The sequence below is a fragment of the Poecilia reticulata genome, chromosome 1 (assembly GCF_904066995.2).
Source record: "Poecilia reticulata chromosome 1, P_reticulata-male-v2, whole genome shotgun sequence".
Classification (NCBI taxonomy): domain Eukaryota; kingdom Metazoa; phylum Chordata; class Actinopteri; order Cyprinodontiformes; family Poeciliidae; genus Poecilia; species Poecilia reticulata.
Genome location: NC_088830.1, coordinates 27486781 through 27502949, shown reverse-complemented (window position 1 = coordinate 27502949; position 16169 = coordinate 27486781). Strand labels below are relative to the sequence as shown.

At 37.6% G+C, this 16169-nt stretch overlaps 1 protein-coding gene across 4 annotated transcripts; it reads left to right on the top strand.

Moving 5' to 3' along the window:
- The first annotated feature begins 260 nt into the window (after nucleotides 1–260).
- On the top strand, nucleotides 261–16141 carry LOC103470176 (rho-related GTP-binding protein RhoU-like). 4 transcript variants are annotated; one of them, XM_017301826.2, is made up of 5 exons: nucleotides 261–1131; nucleotides 3967–4046; nucleotides 11009–11067; nucleotides 11178–11207; nucleotides 13581–16141. In XM_017301826.2, exons 1-5 carry the CDS (start codon nucleotides 887–889, stop codon nucleotides 14067–14069), a joined length of 903 nt encoding a protein of 300 aa, XP_017157315.1. In that variant the 5' UTR covers nucleotides 261–886; the 3' UTR covers nucleotides 14070–16141. The 4 variants fall into 4 exon arrangements, with proteins under 4 accessions (XP_017157315.1, XP_017157324.1, XP_008416624.1 ...); XM_017301835.2 differs by lacking the exon at nucleotides 11178–11207; XM_008418402.3 differs by lacking the exons at nucleotides 261–1131; nucleotides 3967–4046 and adding an exon at nucleotides 8245–10841.
- Nucleotides 16142–16169: the final 28 nt, after the last annotated feature.

Sequence of the window (16169 nt, the reverse complement as noted above, 5' to 3'; positions counted from 1 at the left end):
ACATCTGGTTAAATTAGACATTATCCAACATCAGGCACTAAGATTATATACTGGAGCATTTAAAACCACACAAACAGCAGCAGTAGAAATAGAAATGGAAGAAATGCCGTTAGATTTAAGAAGAACAAAATTAGAAATTAATTATTGGTTAAATTTTCAAGGAAGTAACGGTGATCATCCAACTCTGGAAATTTTAAATCCATGTTGGGAAAAAGAAAAGAAAGAAATGAGTTTTGGATGGAAAATTGAAAATAAAATAAAAAAATTTAAAGGATGTACATTTTATTAGAAATATTTCATACATTATTCAGAATACAAAACATGGGTTTGATAGTTATATTTGTGTGGGTTCCAGCACATATTGGAGTAGAAGGAAACGAGAGGGCAGATAAAATGGCAAAGAGGGCAATTAAAAATCCTATTAGCTTTAGAGTTAAAACAAGTAAATCTGAAGGAAAGAGTATTGTTAAAGAGAAACTGATGAAAGTTTGGCAAAAAAAAAAAAGGTGGGATGAAGATAAAACGGGAAGATGGTTTTATAAAATTCAGAAGATTGTAGGAGAAAGGAGGAAAGAGTGATAACAAGGTTAAGATTTGGATATACAGGACTTAATTATACACTTTTTAAAATTCAAAAACATAAAACTGGAAAATGTGATTACTGTGATAAGTATGAAACCATAGAGCATGTTATATTAGAATGCCATAAATATGAAAAAGGGAGAAGATATATGAAGAGAGAGTTTGAAAGAATTAACGAGAAGGTTAATTTATTAGATATATTGAGGAAGAATTTAGGGAGTATCCATCCATCCATCCATCCATCCATTTTCTTCCGCATATCCGGGGTCGGGTCGCGGGGGCAGCAGCGTTTGTGAGTGAAGGCATGATATACAAAGTTGTGCACAAGTATGTGTTTTTACGTGTGAGTGTATGTTTAGATAAAATTTATGGTAGAATATATATAGATGTGGATAAATATTTAAACCATCACGAACCACACTCCATACCAGTAAGTGGCGGTAATGCTACTAACAGTCTGTTGCCAACCGCCATAAAACCGACAGAAGAAGAAGAAAGCGCCATAAACTCAGTGTGCTTTCTGACGGTAGCGGTTAATTGGGCAAATAAGTGAGTAAACACGAGTGAAAGAAAACTATATTTAGGTATCCCTTTTGTGATAAATATTGTTTTAACCTAAACGGTATATTATCTGGAAGTAATCTGGCTAACGGCTCGATGCTAATGGCTCAAGGCTAACGGCTAAGCGTCAAATAAACACAACTCAGACTGATTAAAATAACTATGCTAAACATACAATCATTTCATACAATCATTTCCATTTCTTAATTATGAATCCCTTTGGTCATAAAGTTTTAACCTGAACAATGTATTATCTGGAAGTAATGTGGCTAACGGCTCGATGCTAATGGTTCAAGGCTAACGGCTAAGTTAACTTTAACGCTAGGTCACGATCATCATGCTAGCGGCAAAAACGGACATTTTAAAGGCTTCAGGCTTGCAGTTATTTAACCTACACTAAGTAGTGATGCTAATTAATTCTTGTCTATTTTTTACCAAGAAAAAGACGAGAACTAGCATCAGAAGCTATAAGTAACACGAATACACTCATATCACACGACTATTAACACTACTCACATTGTCTATTAATTAACATTATTAATTTAATTTTTAGCATGCCAAGTGATCAATTTCCTACCCTCATCCATAAAAAATATGTTCATGGCTCAAGGATTTATTTGTCATTTCAGCTCATGATAAAAACATGATGTGGAGCAAAATGAGTTCCTCTGGTACCAATGCAAGCCTTTTATTTTTGCAGGAAGCTTATTTTAGCTTTAGCTAGTCCTAGTGGAAGACATAAGGACTCTTGAGTAGCCACTGTTGGACAGTTTTATCTCCCCTCATTCATGAAGCTGTTACAAACTAAAGAGCTCCTTCAGTGACAGACTGCTGCATCCTTGGTGCACAAAAAGAACTTTATAACCATCAGTGCTCCCAAAGCAGTCAATAAAAGTTTACATTCCTGCTGTTATCAGTTGTCCTCATTTCACAAAGCATCCCTACTGTTATTTTCACGTTATTTGATCTACAAAATAAATAACCGAGTTGTTTGCACAGTTTTCACTTCTTGTAAATAGTCTTTTTTTAAATTTTGTATTTATATAATAGATCAACACTAAGTATCTTACATTCAGCTTAGAAATCTCAGCTGAGTTTTCTATGTTAATGCTGGCATCATTAAGGTCCAAATGACACAATGACACACCATTAAAGAACTTTGTATGTTGCTGAGAACCGTCTTATCCCTGGTGTATCTCACGGTTGGCTCATATGAAACTTGGGTATAGATTCATTTTACACAACGCGATTTATTTCAAGAATTTATTCCTGTGGATTCTGTGTTTTTCAACTTTTTGAAGATGCTATGGCTCATCAAATCATTATTGACTAAATCCTGAGCTTCTCAACTCGTCCTCCAGACTCTGAGTCCTTCATTTCCAAATACAATGCAAAATGTGCTTTCATCTTGCATTTTGGACCACTGAGCCAGTTTTTCACTTCTAATGTTTCTGCTTCAAGAGTGGCTTAGCGTGTGTAAAAGCTCTGGCATAACCTAAAAAACGTATCATCTGTAATAATCATGGCTGAAACAATTAATCCTGATGATCTTATTCTATAAAAATCTTTAACTGATAAAGTAATTGATTAATCGTTAACTTATTTTGTAACGATTAATTAACTTTGTACAGGCTCAAAAAAGACAGAACAACACAGTCAGAGCAGCAACTAGCCAAAACTACAAAATGTAGGTACATTTGTCAGAAAATATGTTTTACCCAAAACATCTCAAGTGGCTTAGATTTAGCTTCACCTGCTACAAATTCACTACAGGAATGCTTTGTTATTGCATTTTAGTCAATAAAATGTTTATTTTCTCATTCAAAGACGGAACTGAATTATTTGTTTACTTGCGTCTTTTAATGTGTTTCTGTAACGGCATAAAAGGGCTTAAGCGGTTAAATGAAAAATCTGTAGAATTTAATCGTTAAGGATAATTGATAGAATAATCAATTACTAAAATAATAGATTTTTAAAACATTTATACTGGAGAGAAAGTAAATAAATGTATAAATAAACAAAAGTATATTAAATAAAGGATAACTTTAAAAATGTTTTATTAGATTGAATGAACAGAAATCAACATGGGAAAAACATCACCCTGTGACTTTTTGAAATTATTTACTCAAGCTCCTTGATTGGATTCAAATTTATTTAGATCCCTATGTGTCTTAAACACTTTATCTTTTTCATTGTTGCTTAATCATTAAAAGACAACAGTAAAAGCAAGAAGTCCCTTTTCTCCTCCACTCCCTTGTTCCTAACTCTCCCTCTGTATCTCTCCAGCCTTGAGCATCTGCCCAGAAATGAACAGATGCAGACACCTGCGTTGTGGGCCCACATATGCACACACATCCCCCCCCTCCCCAAACCTCCTTTCAACCTTCTATGGGACCCAGAGTGGATCACAATGGGGAGCGATCAACGATCCAGTAACCAAATACTGCCTATCCCCTCAGGACACTCGCTCTGTTAGAGGCTTTGTCACCAGTTATGTCAATGCGGCCACACCAAACAATCTGCTGTATGACTGCTCATTTGAGATATAACATAATTCAGAGGGACAGAGGAGGAGGAGGCGGGGGGCCGAGGTGCAAAAAGGGCACTTCAGGGCTCCGGTTTGAAGTGGTGGGATTTCTCCAGACCAGTCAGCTCAGGTTTTCTTTCCACTGGGTTGGATTTAGAGTGAGTCAGACCAGAGGTCCAGATTATACAAGCAATTAATCAACTTACTCTTAGTTGTCGATTAATGGTTTATTTAAAAAAAAAAAAATTCAAATCGATTACCTATTAACTACTGCAGACCTTCTTTCGGTGTTGTAGTTTGGCCGCCATCCAGCAGAGGGCGCCGCTGGTCATTCTGAAGCGGAGTCAGAAACAACATGGCGGCAGTGCGAAAACGGGTAAGAGTTGCAAACTGCACTGTGCGGTTTTATTTTGAAATATGAAACGCGATAAGCTCCTTAACGTTTCGCCGTAGCGCTCATTCAGCCGTGTTGTATGACGGAGTTGCGTTAAGTGCTACGAAGACGGAGAAAATTTTAACAAGATGGGGAAGAAATATGGCGCTGATTTTCAGAGCGGTCGTAAGTTAAAGCGCATCATGGCGAAATTTTAAAACATTCCTTTTGTATGAATGTTCCCATGGGGAATTAAGAGTTTCACATATTTTATTCTTTTCATCTTTTATTTTTCTATTTAGCAAACTTAAGAGGTTCCTAAGTTTATACATTTCTGTTTGTGTAGTCAGTATTAAATGCAGCTGACAATAATGTTAACATAATGTTTGTTTTTTAAATTCAACATGAAAAATGTACCCATGAAAAGACCCTCTTCTCTTGACACTTGGAGTAAACTCAGGTTTTTAAGAAAAATAATTAATTGATTGAAATGATCAACTTTAGCCAGAGGTGGGTAGAGTACACAAAACTTTTGCTCAAGTAAGATTAAGATTACTTCAACATATTTTTACTTAAATAAAAGTAAAAAGTAGCCATCCAAATTATTCAAGTATAAGGATAAAAAAGTATTTGGTAAAAAAAAAACTACTCAAGTACATCATAATATTTAAAAATCACATAACCAGACAGACCAAAATATGAAGCTAAGTCGAAATTTTAGTATTTTAAGCACCAAAATGACAAAACTTTATGATTTAAGTAACAAAAAATAACAAAATCAGGCAAATCAGTTTCTTTCTAAATAAAACTTATGAAACATTAACAAAAACTGCCGGTGTGTCTGAGTCAGGTGGATTTTTGGTTAAAACATGTTTTTTTTTTTCATTTTGTGGGTAGAAAATCCAGAAATTTTACTCAAGTAGAAATACTTCATAATAAAGTAAAAGCAAAAAGTACAGCGTAGTAAAAATACTCCTAAAAGTAGATCTTCAAAAATGTTAATGTAATTGCGTAAATGTAAGTAGTCACTACCCGACTCAGTCTGACTTTAGCTTTATTGGAAATTATTGAGAAATGAATTGATTAATGTAATCGGCATCTCTAGCTCTTGTTTTGGATGTTGCTGCGGTGGCAGGTGTTGGCCGAGGTAGCAGGACGACAAACGGGCTTGTTGGAGCAAGTCTAGGTTACACATAAAAAGCCTTGTTTTGTTTAAAAAAAAAAAAAAAAAAAAAGCAGGTCCAGCAGCCCACCGGTGCAGCGGCGGCGCATAATGGTGCTATAATACCCCCGTGTCCCCATCTCTCAGCTGCTGCTGGACGACAGCGGATCCACATGCACCTGTTGTCTTCCCCCTCCTGTGTCTGGCATGAGTTAGCCTGCTACACCTTAGGAATGCTCCCATCTACAGGCCCGCCTCCCCATCCCAGGAGAGAGCTTTGTCACAGTTGGATGAGGAGAGTGTAAGTGGAGGCGCTGGGGCGGGAGCACGGTAACCGGTGGAGAAGGAGGGGAGCAGAGGCTGCAAAGCCAGTGTCCCTCTCCTGTCCGGAGAGGCCTGTCCTAAATCACTGGCCCCAGGGGGAAGGCTGTCCATTGTGATGAGATGGCCCCTGCAAGCTGGGCTGCCAGCTGCCGCTGCTGCAGTGTCATGCCCCACCCCATCCTCCCGCAAACACACGCACACTTCACCTTTACATCCTCCCGTCTTCAGCGGCATGACAATGCTCTTTGTGGCCTTGGCCGCAGGTCGCCGGACAGAATTAAAAAGAATTTGGAGGAGGCTCTCGAGAAAGGCCACGGAGCGGCAACATGTTTTCTGAGCCCACAATAATGATGACAAACTGAAGGCAGAGTTACAGTGCATGACATTTTAACCCAGAGAGAGAAACAGACCAGCAACAGACTGAATCAAGGTCCTCATTCAAGCCTCATTTCACTCAGAGGCGTCAAAACTTCTCACATTCTTTACTGAGAAGTACAGATACCTATGAAAAGTACTCCAGTGAAACCAAAAGTACAAGTTTATGGAAGACGATCAGGGCCACTGAAAAAAAATAATCTCACAATTCTGAGATTAAAGCCAGAATTATTATTTTTTCAGTGGCCCTGATCATTTTCTGTTCAGCTTGGACTGTTTTACTCAGGTAAAAGTAAAAAAAAAAATAAAAGTTTTGAAATGTACTAAAGCGTAAAAAGTAATTTAACAAGAATATAAAGTCACTTTAGATAATTTAAAAATACTTAAGTTCTAATCAAATTTTTTTTGTTCACAACATGCTCTGTGTTGGTTCAGATATAACATAAGTCCAGTTTTTCTTCAAATCTCAATCAGGGTTATGACGCATAAAACACGGCACACGTCACTGATTGTACTTTGTAAAGGTATTTCTCTTAAAATGTAGGAAGTACAAGTAAAAAGGTGATAAATACTCAAGTATAGTACAGATATCTGAAAAATCAACTTGACTACAGTTACCAAATACTTTTTATTTTTTACTTTAAAACTGTATTTCACCTTGTAGCCGACATTTAAAAGGGAAACGCTCAACAGAGAAAGCTCTGGAAAACATTTTAAATATCCAAAATGGAAGAAGAAAACAACAGAAACAACAAATAAAATGAGCTATAAAGTCTCTGTAAACAGAATTGAGGCTAGTTGAGACCAATGCACCAGTTTGAAGACTTTTATCATCCAGTTTTTGATAGAAAGAGACAAACGAAGAGTCGTGCAAATGGAAATGATTGAGAAATTAATTGATTAATGGCTTATGACGACAGGCGTAGATGGAACGCCATCACCAGTGGGAAAAGGTCTCTTACTTTGTTTGCAGAGTTTAGTACAAATTATTTCTGGGTTTATTTGTCCTGAACAAGCGTTTAATAAACTGACACAGCTCCAGGCTTTAAAAAAACAAAACAAAAACCTTCTGCCCCCCACTGCAGGACCTGGCGTCCCGGCTCCGAAGGAGGATTTTCCCATCCATAGCCGAGGAAGGCGTGCTCCATTGTGCAGCTTCTAATGATGATTGTAATGATAGCTTGTCCATCTTTGATAAGAAACAGCACGCCCCTCATTAAAGGGCCCGGGGCACCGGTTCTCATGGCTTCTGGTCCATTCCAGGAGTTGGACAGCAGGCGAGGGGAGGCGAGACGACACCCGTGGCACACGCCTGTTGACCGAGCCACAAAGCAAAAGCGTGTGATACTCCCCCTCCCGGCGATCCCTATTGTCCTCCCAGCGACAAAAACCCACGCTCCTTTTCCATCCATCCTCCATCGGTTTCACCAATCAGCTGATTCTCCTCAAACCCACCCCGTCTTAAACACACTTATTTGGGTGTAGATTTGGGGGGCTGGGGCTCTAATTCACCGATTCACATGCAGACAGTATTTCTTGGAGGTGCTGGTGGAGGAGGGTGTGGCAGCTGGGTGGGGTTTTTAGGGATGCTGGATGGTGTTGATGGTTGCAGGATGGAGGAGGAGGAAGGGCTGCTGGGGTCAGGCCTGTGTGTCCTGGGAAAGTTGGGTTCTCCATTTAAACCGGCACATGTTGTGGCCTTCTGGTGGTTGTATGAATGTGCACGGTGACAGATGGCCCCGGCCCATAACTATAGAGTCTGAGAGCCCCTCCCGAGAGGGTGGAGGGCGCGTGGAGGGGGGAAGGGAAAAGACGGAGATAAGGAGAGGGTGAAAGGGGAATGAAGCTGGTCCCTGAAGAACCAGAGAGGAAAAGCAGAGGGATGCTGTTGTGTGTATTTAATCCCAAACTCTAAATTGAGTTAATGTATTTGCTCACTCCCAGACTCCCTAAAGGTCCTGATTAGGTGTCTAGTTTATCAGACGCTGGAGCAGGTGGAGGCCAACAGTAGCAGCTTTGTATTAACCAGTGTACGGGTTTATTTCTGTGCCAGCTCCTGGAGCCAAACGATGTCTCAATCCTTTCACAGGTCTGGCAGAAATGTGCTGTTTTCCACTGACTTCTCCTTAATCCTGTTAAGCAGAGATGTCAGCGGCTGGTTAAAGATTATTTTATGCTTCACACAATTTGTTCCTCTGTGTTGTAGGGCATTATGCTGAAAGGGAGCCTTTGGCATGCAAAAGTATTCACACCCATTGAACATGAGTTGGGTAGTAACTGGTTACATTTACTCAATTACATTTACTTTCAGGAGTATTTTTACTGCACCATACTTTTTACTTTTACTTGAGTAATTTTATTATGAAGTATCGCTACTCTTACTTGAGCAAAATTAAAAAAAAAACAAACAAACATGTTTTAACCAAGAATTCACCAGACACACACCTGCAGTTTTTGTTGAAGATTTTTATTGGAACAAACTTATAATAATTATTGTCATTTTCTTCCTTAATTTCTGCATAATTTTATATTTTGGTCTGTTTGTTGATGTAATTTTCAAAGATTAAATTATTGATAATTTGATCAGTTAGTCAGTACTTGAGTAACTTTACTGAATACTTTTTACTTTTACCTGAGTATAAATATGTTGAAGTATCACTCCTCTTACTTGAATATAATTTTTGGATACTTTACCCACCTCTGCATTGAACCTGATATTTCCAACTTCATCCAGAGTCTTCTGTATATTTTTTATTTTTGGAAATTCTCATGTCACATCGCTGCTCTGATCTCCAGTAACGTCAAACCAGATTTCTTCCTCTTTTAGTTTTGTTTTGTACCACAGATTTAAAGATGAAAACTCCCTCTGCCACATTTATTATCAACCTGGTCTTTTTTTTTTTTTTTTTTGCAAAGTTCCACATTCATAAAAGTAAAAAATATAGAGGGAACCAATTTTGACCTCTTTGTAATGCATCTTGTTTCAATCTCGGACCCAAACAACAAAATGGCTACAAAAACAAAAGATAATGTATAGAATTTAACTTTGTAACTCGCACTTATTCATATATTTTTTATTTTCTTTTAGTTCTGACTTGTCATTTGTGTCGTGTCACATTTGTCAAATTATGCAGATATTTTTCATTTTATACATGATAGTGTAAAAATATTAAAAATATGCAAACAAACAAATAAGTACATTCCTTTTTTTAATGAATCATTAATAACCTAAAATGCAGAAACAGCTTTCCTTTAGTGTATGCCTGATCTTTTGTAGAAAATGATGCATCTGCAGCTAAAATGCAAATATTCTTCTAACAGCAACATGTGTGAAGCTCAACCCTTTCAATGCAGTTTAGGGTTGATGGGTTGATATTTTAAATCAATAACTGGATAATAAAAGGTGATTAATAGGAGATTTTTACAGAATTTGAACCAGGTGGAGCCAAATCTTTGCCACATGGGAATTTCTGGGTAGAACATATTTACACAAAAAGAAGTTTTTTATAATCTCAGAAGCTAAATGAATATTTTTGTACATTTTTGGTTTAACTTCCTTAACTTGTGAATCTTGTTTTTCAGGAAATTGCTTTTTTTTGAGTCTGTTTACTTTAGTTATTGATTAATCGATTACTAAACTAGTTGATGACTATTTGATTAATCAATTCATAATGATTAATCTGATTAACTGTTTCAGCCTTAATCGTTGGGATCTTATGTTATAGACTCTACAACATGCTAATGTTAAGGACTGCTACAGACATGATACTATAGTCATATTACACTGTCCAAAAGGCAAATCTGTGCCACACTTTTCAGATTATCTAAAAAATTATTTTTAAAAACCTAAGAAAGTATCATTTTATTCCCATTTCACAATAATGCACTATTTACTCATACAATCAGGAGCTGCATATGATCCACAGCTCACCTAAGGAAATCTGATAAAATGACAATTATTTTGGTATTTCACTGCCAATTTTAATATATTTTTCTTAGTCAAACTTAATTTAATTTCTTATTTTATAATTTATCTGATGATGTAATTATTGTGAAGGTCGTTGTAAATAAATAAACTTTGGCTTTACAGGACTGGAACTGTCCATGACTAAGTTTGTTGTTGCAGTTAGTGTGTTGACCATTAGAGGGCGACAGAACTCTTTCTTATCTTTAAAGTTTTAAAAGGCAGATTGAAAATGTTTTCAAAGCTGTGAAATGTATCTGCGTTTATATAACTTTTTTCTAACTCATAACCTAGGGAAAAAAAATTCTACTTTTACAAACTTTCATATTGGTGTAACATATAATAAAATAATGAATAAATGTGAGCAAAGTGAGTTTGAATGTTTAAATAATATATACTTTTTTAAATAGGTAGGCAGTGTGTTTGTTTGGGTCAGAGGATTCCAGTAAGCTGGGTTGGTTTCACTGGAAAGCCCTGGAGTTTCAGATGGTGTTGTGCTCAGTAAGCCTCTTAAGACGCACGACCATGACAGATGTAGAGAATGCCAATCAGCTGCTCCCGCTGCGCAGAGAAACTTCAGTCTGCTGACACACTTCACAGTAAACCCGCTTACCGACCTGCTGCTGCCAACTCCAGCGTCAGGAAGATGGAGCGGCGCGTCTAAACCGAGGGCTATTTAGGACCAAATCGAGAGACGGAGGCATGTTACCCCGCGACGTGGGGAACCAGAAGCCCTGCCGCGTTTCAGAGCCGTTTGACGGTGGAGACCGACCCACGGTCCCGCCGCGGCGCTTCAAGAACCGGGACTTCCCTCAGAGCGCAAAGCGCCGCTGGTCCGGTTCCACTCCTGAGCGCAAAGTGAACTGCGTCCTGGTCGGAGACGGAGCCGTGGGCAAGACCAGCCTCATCGTGAGCTACACCACCAACGGGTATCCCACGGAGTACGTTCCCACGGCGTTTGACAACTTCACCGGTGAGCTCCACTGTCAGCGTGGCGCGGTGTGGGAATTACGCACAGTGTGGGCTGTCTGATCTGCAGAGGTTGATCGTTTTTAGCGACGTCTTCTGACAAAGAATCGATTTAATGTTAACGTGTGAAACTGGGAAACATTGTTTGGTGTTTTTGGATTTTTATTGCAGTGATGGTTGTGGTTGATGGGAAACCAGTCAGGCTGCAGCTGTGTGACACCGCTGGACAGGTGAGTTTGTGCTTGTTAAATGAATACCGGACATGTATGAGTTCTCTCTCCAGTGTTTGGCAGCTGTAGGTTTAAACTCTGATCATTTCTTCCCGGCGTCGCCATGGTAGAAATGGGGCCCAGTTGATGGAACAGTTAATGTAAGTCGTTCCTGATCTCTGTTTGGTTCCTCTGTTGGTAGATCGTTTTCTCTCTGTTGTTTTCACCTTGCTGTCCTGGTCTGAACCTGTGTGGTAGCTCCGCATCGCCCCCTATAGGATAAAAAGAAAACTCCAGTCTTTCAGTTTTGCCCTGTTTATTTCCCTGTAAAACATCCCACAGATACAGTAATATAAGAATCTGCTAATTAAGGTGTTTTTATTAAGAAAGGTAATAACTATTCTTGTCGTGATTATGTTAATTGTACCATTTATTTAATGCTTTTTACATATAAAAAGAGATTTGAGGGGAAAACATGAAGACTTTTCAATAAAACAGACTTTGACAGGATTCAGAAAATCCTCCTGACGTAACATGGTGGTGCCAATATATCCAATAACTATACGCATATTGTTTTATTTTACATTTGAATCCCTTTTTTTACAATAATGAAAATTTGTCACAGTTACAAGCTTTACTGGACGATAAATTGTCCCAGAAATTATTGCGATAAATGATAATATTGTCGTTCGGAGGCCATTCTCAGCTAATATGATAATGGCATAATAATGCAAGAACACCTCACACTGGAACTGGAAGATATTTTAAATTTGCAAAATAAAACACAACAAACAAAAATAACAAATATAAAATAATGAAAACCACACAACCAAAACCATAAAACTGATTATGAAGTTTTTAAAGAAAACTGCCCTTCAAAAATGATTTAATCAGAATATAAATTATTGTGCTCATTTTAATATATCATGCAATTAAGGAGTCACCCCGATCCTGCTCAACTTTTAACATACAGAGTTGGTTTTTAACATCCTTGTTCTTATCGTCTTTTAGTTGGAACTGCTGTGATAAATTGTATTTTATTTATTTATGTAAAAGAGAAATTTCTGTATGAATGTGTAATGTCATAAAATGTCCCAAGTTACAATAAAATTTGTCGAAAGAAAAAAAAAATCATGCAATTAATTGAGTGTTTGCTTATTGCTGCAGGCTAAACGGCAGATTTAATGTTGGGCTTCCTCATTTGTAACCAATATTGCAGTTATTTAGATCAAAATGAGTACAAAAAACCCCAACTATAAATATATAAATACTGGGTAAGATTTCGGACAAATGTTTGCCAATTTAGTCAACAAATTCTTACTATTGTTTTCTGATCAGGGGCCGAACAAAATCATTTCAAGGGCCACAAATGACCCCCTGGCCACACTTTGGACACCTTTGGATTAGATGTAAAATACAGGAGGAAATTAATTCATCAACCTCATTATCAAACATTAATTAGATGATTTATTGAATAATTCACCTTTCCTACCCTCATTTTATTAATGGACTTATTATCCCTGAGCAGAACTAAATATTAAATTCATTTTATATTTTTTAAGATTGATCATGTTTTAAATTTTGCATGAAAACGCTGATAAAACAAGTTGTTTTAATTTAACTCTAGCAGCCCATCAGCGGAGAAAGGATTTGTTATGTATTGGTTTTATTAATTTTCAAGTATACCCTAAATTTGATTAAGGTTTCTACTTTCACTGGGCCATTCTAACACCTGAACACATCTAACTCCTTCAGGAAGGTGGAACTCGGTTTCAAATCTTTTACAGCTTCTTGCAGGTTTTCTTTTCTATACTGTAAATCTAAAGGCATCCAATCAAAAATGCATGGCACACTTTATATTGGAATATAACACACAATATTATATTATTAGATAATATTCCACTCAAAGACTTTGAAGTTTTTAGTTGGAACATGACAAAATGTGGCAAAAGTAAAAAAATGGGTAAATATTTATTTTGAAATATTGAAGTATTCATAACTTCACATAATTTAGTAATAATTGCTGAATTGCTAAATGAGAAAAATTAAAGGGACTTTCAAATTTAATTGACTGCATTGGATTTTATTTAGGGGTGTCAGAGTTTTATACGTAAAAAAAAAAACAAGAATAATGTATTATGGAATATTTTCTTATAGAATCTTTATGTTTGGGTTAATAAATGGTTATAATGTGCTATATTTGTTTTATTCTGTCAACATTTATACAGATTACTCCACATGTGAAAATGGAGAACATCTGTGTTTTAGACCAACAGGTCCAAATGAAAACTCGCTTTGGTTTGACTCAGTTTCAGTAAATCTTGTGCATAGATAAAAGTATGTATTTTTTTTAAATAATTAGTGGTTCTAGTCAATAAGTCACCTTACATGGAGGCCCCAAAATGCAGAAGTTTAAATCTTCAGCTGTAGATATTCCCTAACAAACACAGTTTTAAGGTTTTTTAGGGGAATTACGGCTTTTTTAAAGACATTTGGTGTGAGACGTCGGTCTCCTCTGTTCCTTCTCCCTGCAGGATGAGCTGGAGAGCCTCCGGCCGCTCTGCTACAGAAACGCCGACGTCTTCCTCCTCTGCTACAGCGTGGTGCGCCCCTGCTCCTTCCGAAACCTCACCAACAAATGGGCCCCTGAGATCCAGCAGCTCTGCCCCGGCGTCCCCCTGATTCTGGTCGGCACCCAGCTGGACCTGAGAGAAGACGTGCAGGTTCTGATCCACCTGGCGCAGAACCAGCAGCGGCCAGTGAGCACCGAGGAAGGCCGCAGGCTGGCGCTGGAGCTCGGGGCGGTGGGCTTCACAGAGTGCTCAGCGCTGACCCAGAAGAACCTGAAGGACACGTTTGATGGCGCTATCCTAGCTAGCTTCCAGCAGATGGACAGTAACGTGGTCCAGCAGCAGAGGATGACTCTGAGGAAGAAAACCCCCGATAAGATTAAGAGCCTGTCGGAGGCGTGGTGGAAGAAACTCAACTGTCTGATCGGAGAGGGGAGCTGCGAATTAAAATGAGGAGCTGCAGTTAGACGTTGTTAGCTTTTAATTTAGCCAGCAGGGCAGGGAAGGCATCTCACTCTGCAAAAACACAAATCTTAAAAAGTATTTTTGATCTAGTTTCTATTGCAAATATCTCAGTACACTTGAAATGATACAAAACCAAGTTACAAGTAACTTCTTCTATGAGCTTTGTTTTAAGTCAATAATTCCTTAAAGGGGCAGCATTATCTAAAGTCAACATTTTTTAGCGTTACATCATGTTATAATAATATTCCCTCATCAAAAACAGACCTGGAAAGTTGTCTTGATTTTATTTATTTTTTTACACGTTTGAGAAATCCTTCAGTCTCCATGGCAACCATTGAGCTGCAAAATGCCTGGGTGGACCTAGCCCCGCCTTCGAAGCGCAGCTCCTCCTCAGAGTTGCGGTTTCCAAGCTGAGTGACTCCTCCACTCAGCTCCTTCAGACTAGCCAGCAGCAATTAGCAAACACCTGGTGGAGCTGCTCACCTGCTGAGCTCATTATAGGAGCCACTTCTCAGTGCAACGCTGGTAAAAACGTTGCTAAAGGGTTAATAGAGGAGCCATGTTGTGATGACTTTCTGAAGGAGGTTTTAAAGAGACAGAGGCCCAATTTCAAGGTGTTAAATTACAAAGTAAACGCTATTTCAAGTCATTTTTGATATATAATTTTTTCAAGTTAACATGGTAACTTGATTGCGCTTTAGAATGGAAAACATAATAATTATTTAATATTGATGAAAAAATACTAGTTGTAAGTGAAATAATCTGCTGAAAAGTTTCTTGTAAGTTTTGTCTTTTTTTCCAAGTGTAGTCATATATTTGCTTGAAAACCTAGAACAAAAATATTTAGTAAGATTGTGTTTTTACAGCGCACTCACACATACATCCATCCACAATAAAAAATAAGATTCGTTTGTATGTTTTTACATTTGTATGAATTTAAGTCTGGATAAAAGTTAGACTTGAACAGCCGCATAGGAAACCTTAAAAATAAAATATTTATAGTATTTATTAATTTATTTATTGGATATTATTTATTTTTATATTGCCAGCTGTCATTTCTCTGAATTCTTAATAAAAACTGATTCACTCTGTTCAAAATACGATTTATTTTTCACTTTAATCGAACTTTGAAACAATAAAAGAAAATTCTGCATTTAATTCTGTTACCGGTTCATTCAGTGAATTTCTGTTGTGACTTCTGCACTTTATTTTTCATTTGACAAAAGGTTTTAGAGGCGTTCACTTCTGCGATTATTCTCTCCACACACATTTATTGAAACAACAAAAAGTCTCTCTAACTCGGGGCACAGGTCTCAGAATGAGAGCCAGAGTTTCCCTGCGTGGTTCTGCTGTGATCTGGAGGAAAGCTTAAGATTACACCCTGGCTCGGCTTTGCTCTCCGATTCAGATTAGGCCTGCAGGAACCTCGTCTAATAGAAGCGGACAGAACCACCTGGGCTGGATTAGACCAGCATATGGAGCCCAATTTCCTCACCACAGAAACATCACGCCTCCAGGAGAAAGACAAGCTGTTTGCTCCACTTTTAGAGATGATGCAGTGATATTCAGAGGTGAATTTTAATGAATTTTAAAAGTGGATCTTCTCTAATTCACATACAGGCTAAAATATTACAAAAATACATTTTGCAGAAATGGACTGAACTTAAGAGCTTTTTTTTTGCCAAAAATGAGCAAACTTGGATAGGTTCAACGGAGCTCCATTTCTGATTCCTAAATGTACTGTTTGTGTGGTTTCTCTCCAATGTGTGAAGGGACATTTAGTGAGGGTGTATGTAGGTATCACATTATTTGAGGCAGTTCTTATTTGAATATATTTTCCACAGTTTGATTTGGTGTATATAATTTAGAACCTGTGTGAACTGTGTAAAATAACCCTCAATAAATTTAAATTCTTGTTTTTAAGCTACACTCAAGTTTTTGTTGTATAGCCATGACCTGCATGTCAACTTTATCGGCTTGCTTGGTCAGTAAGTACGTATTTAGCATTAACAATTCGTCATACTTATTGGACAAAAATATTGATTTGCATTTTCGCGAATAAGTTTGTAAAGTGTTATCTGAACTGAA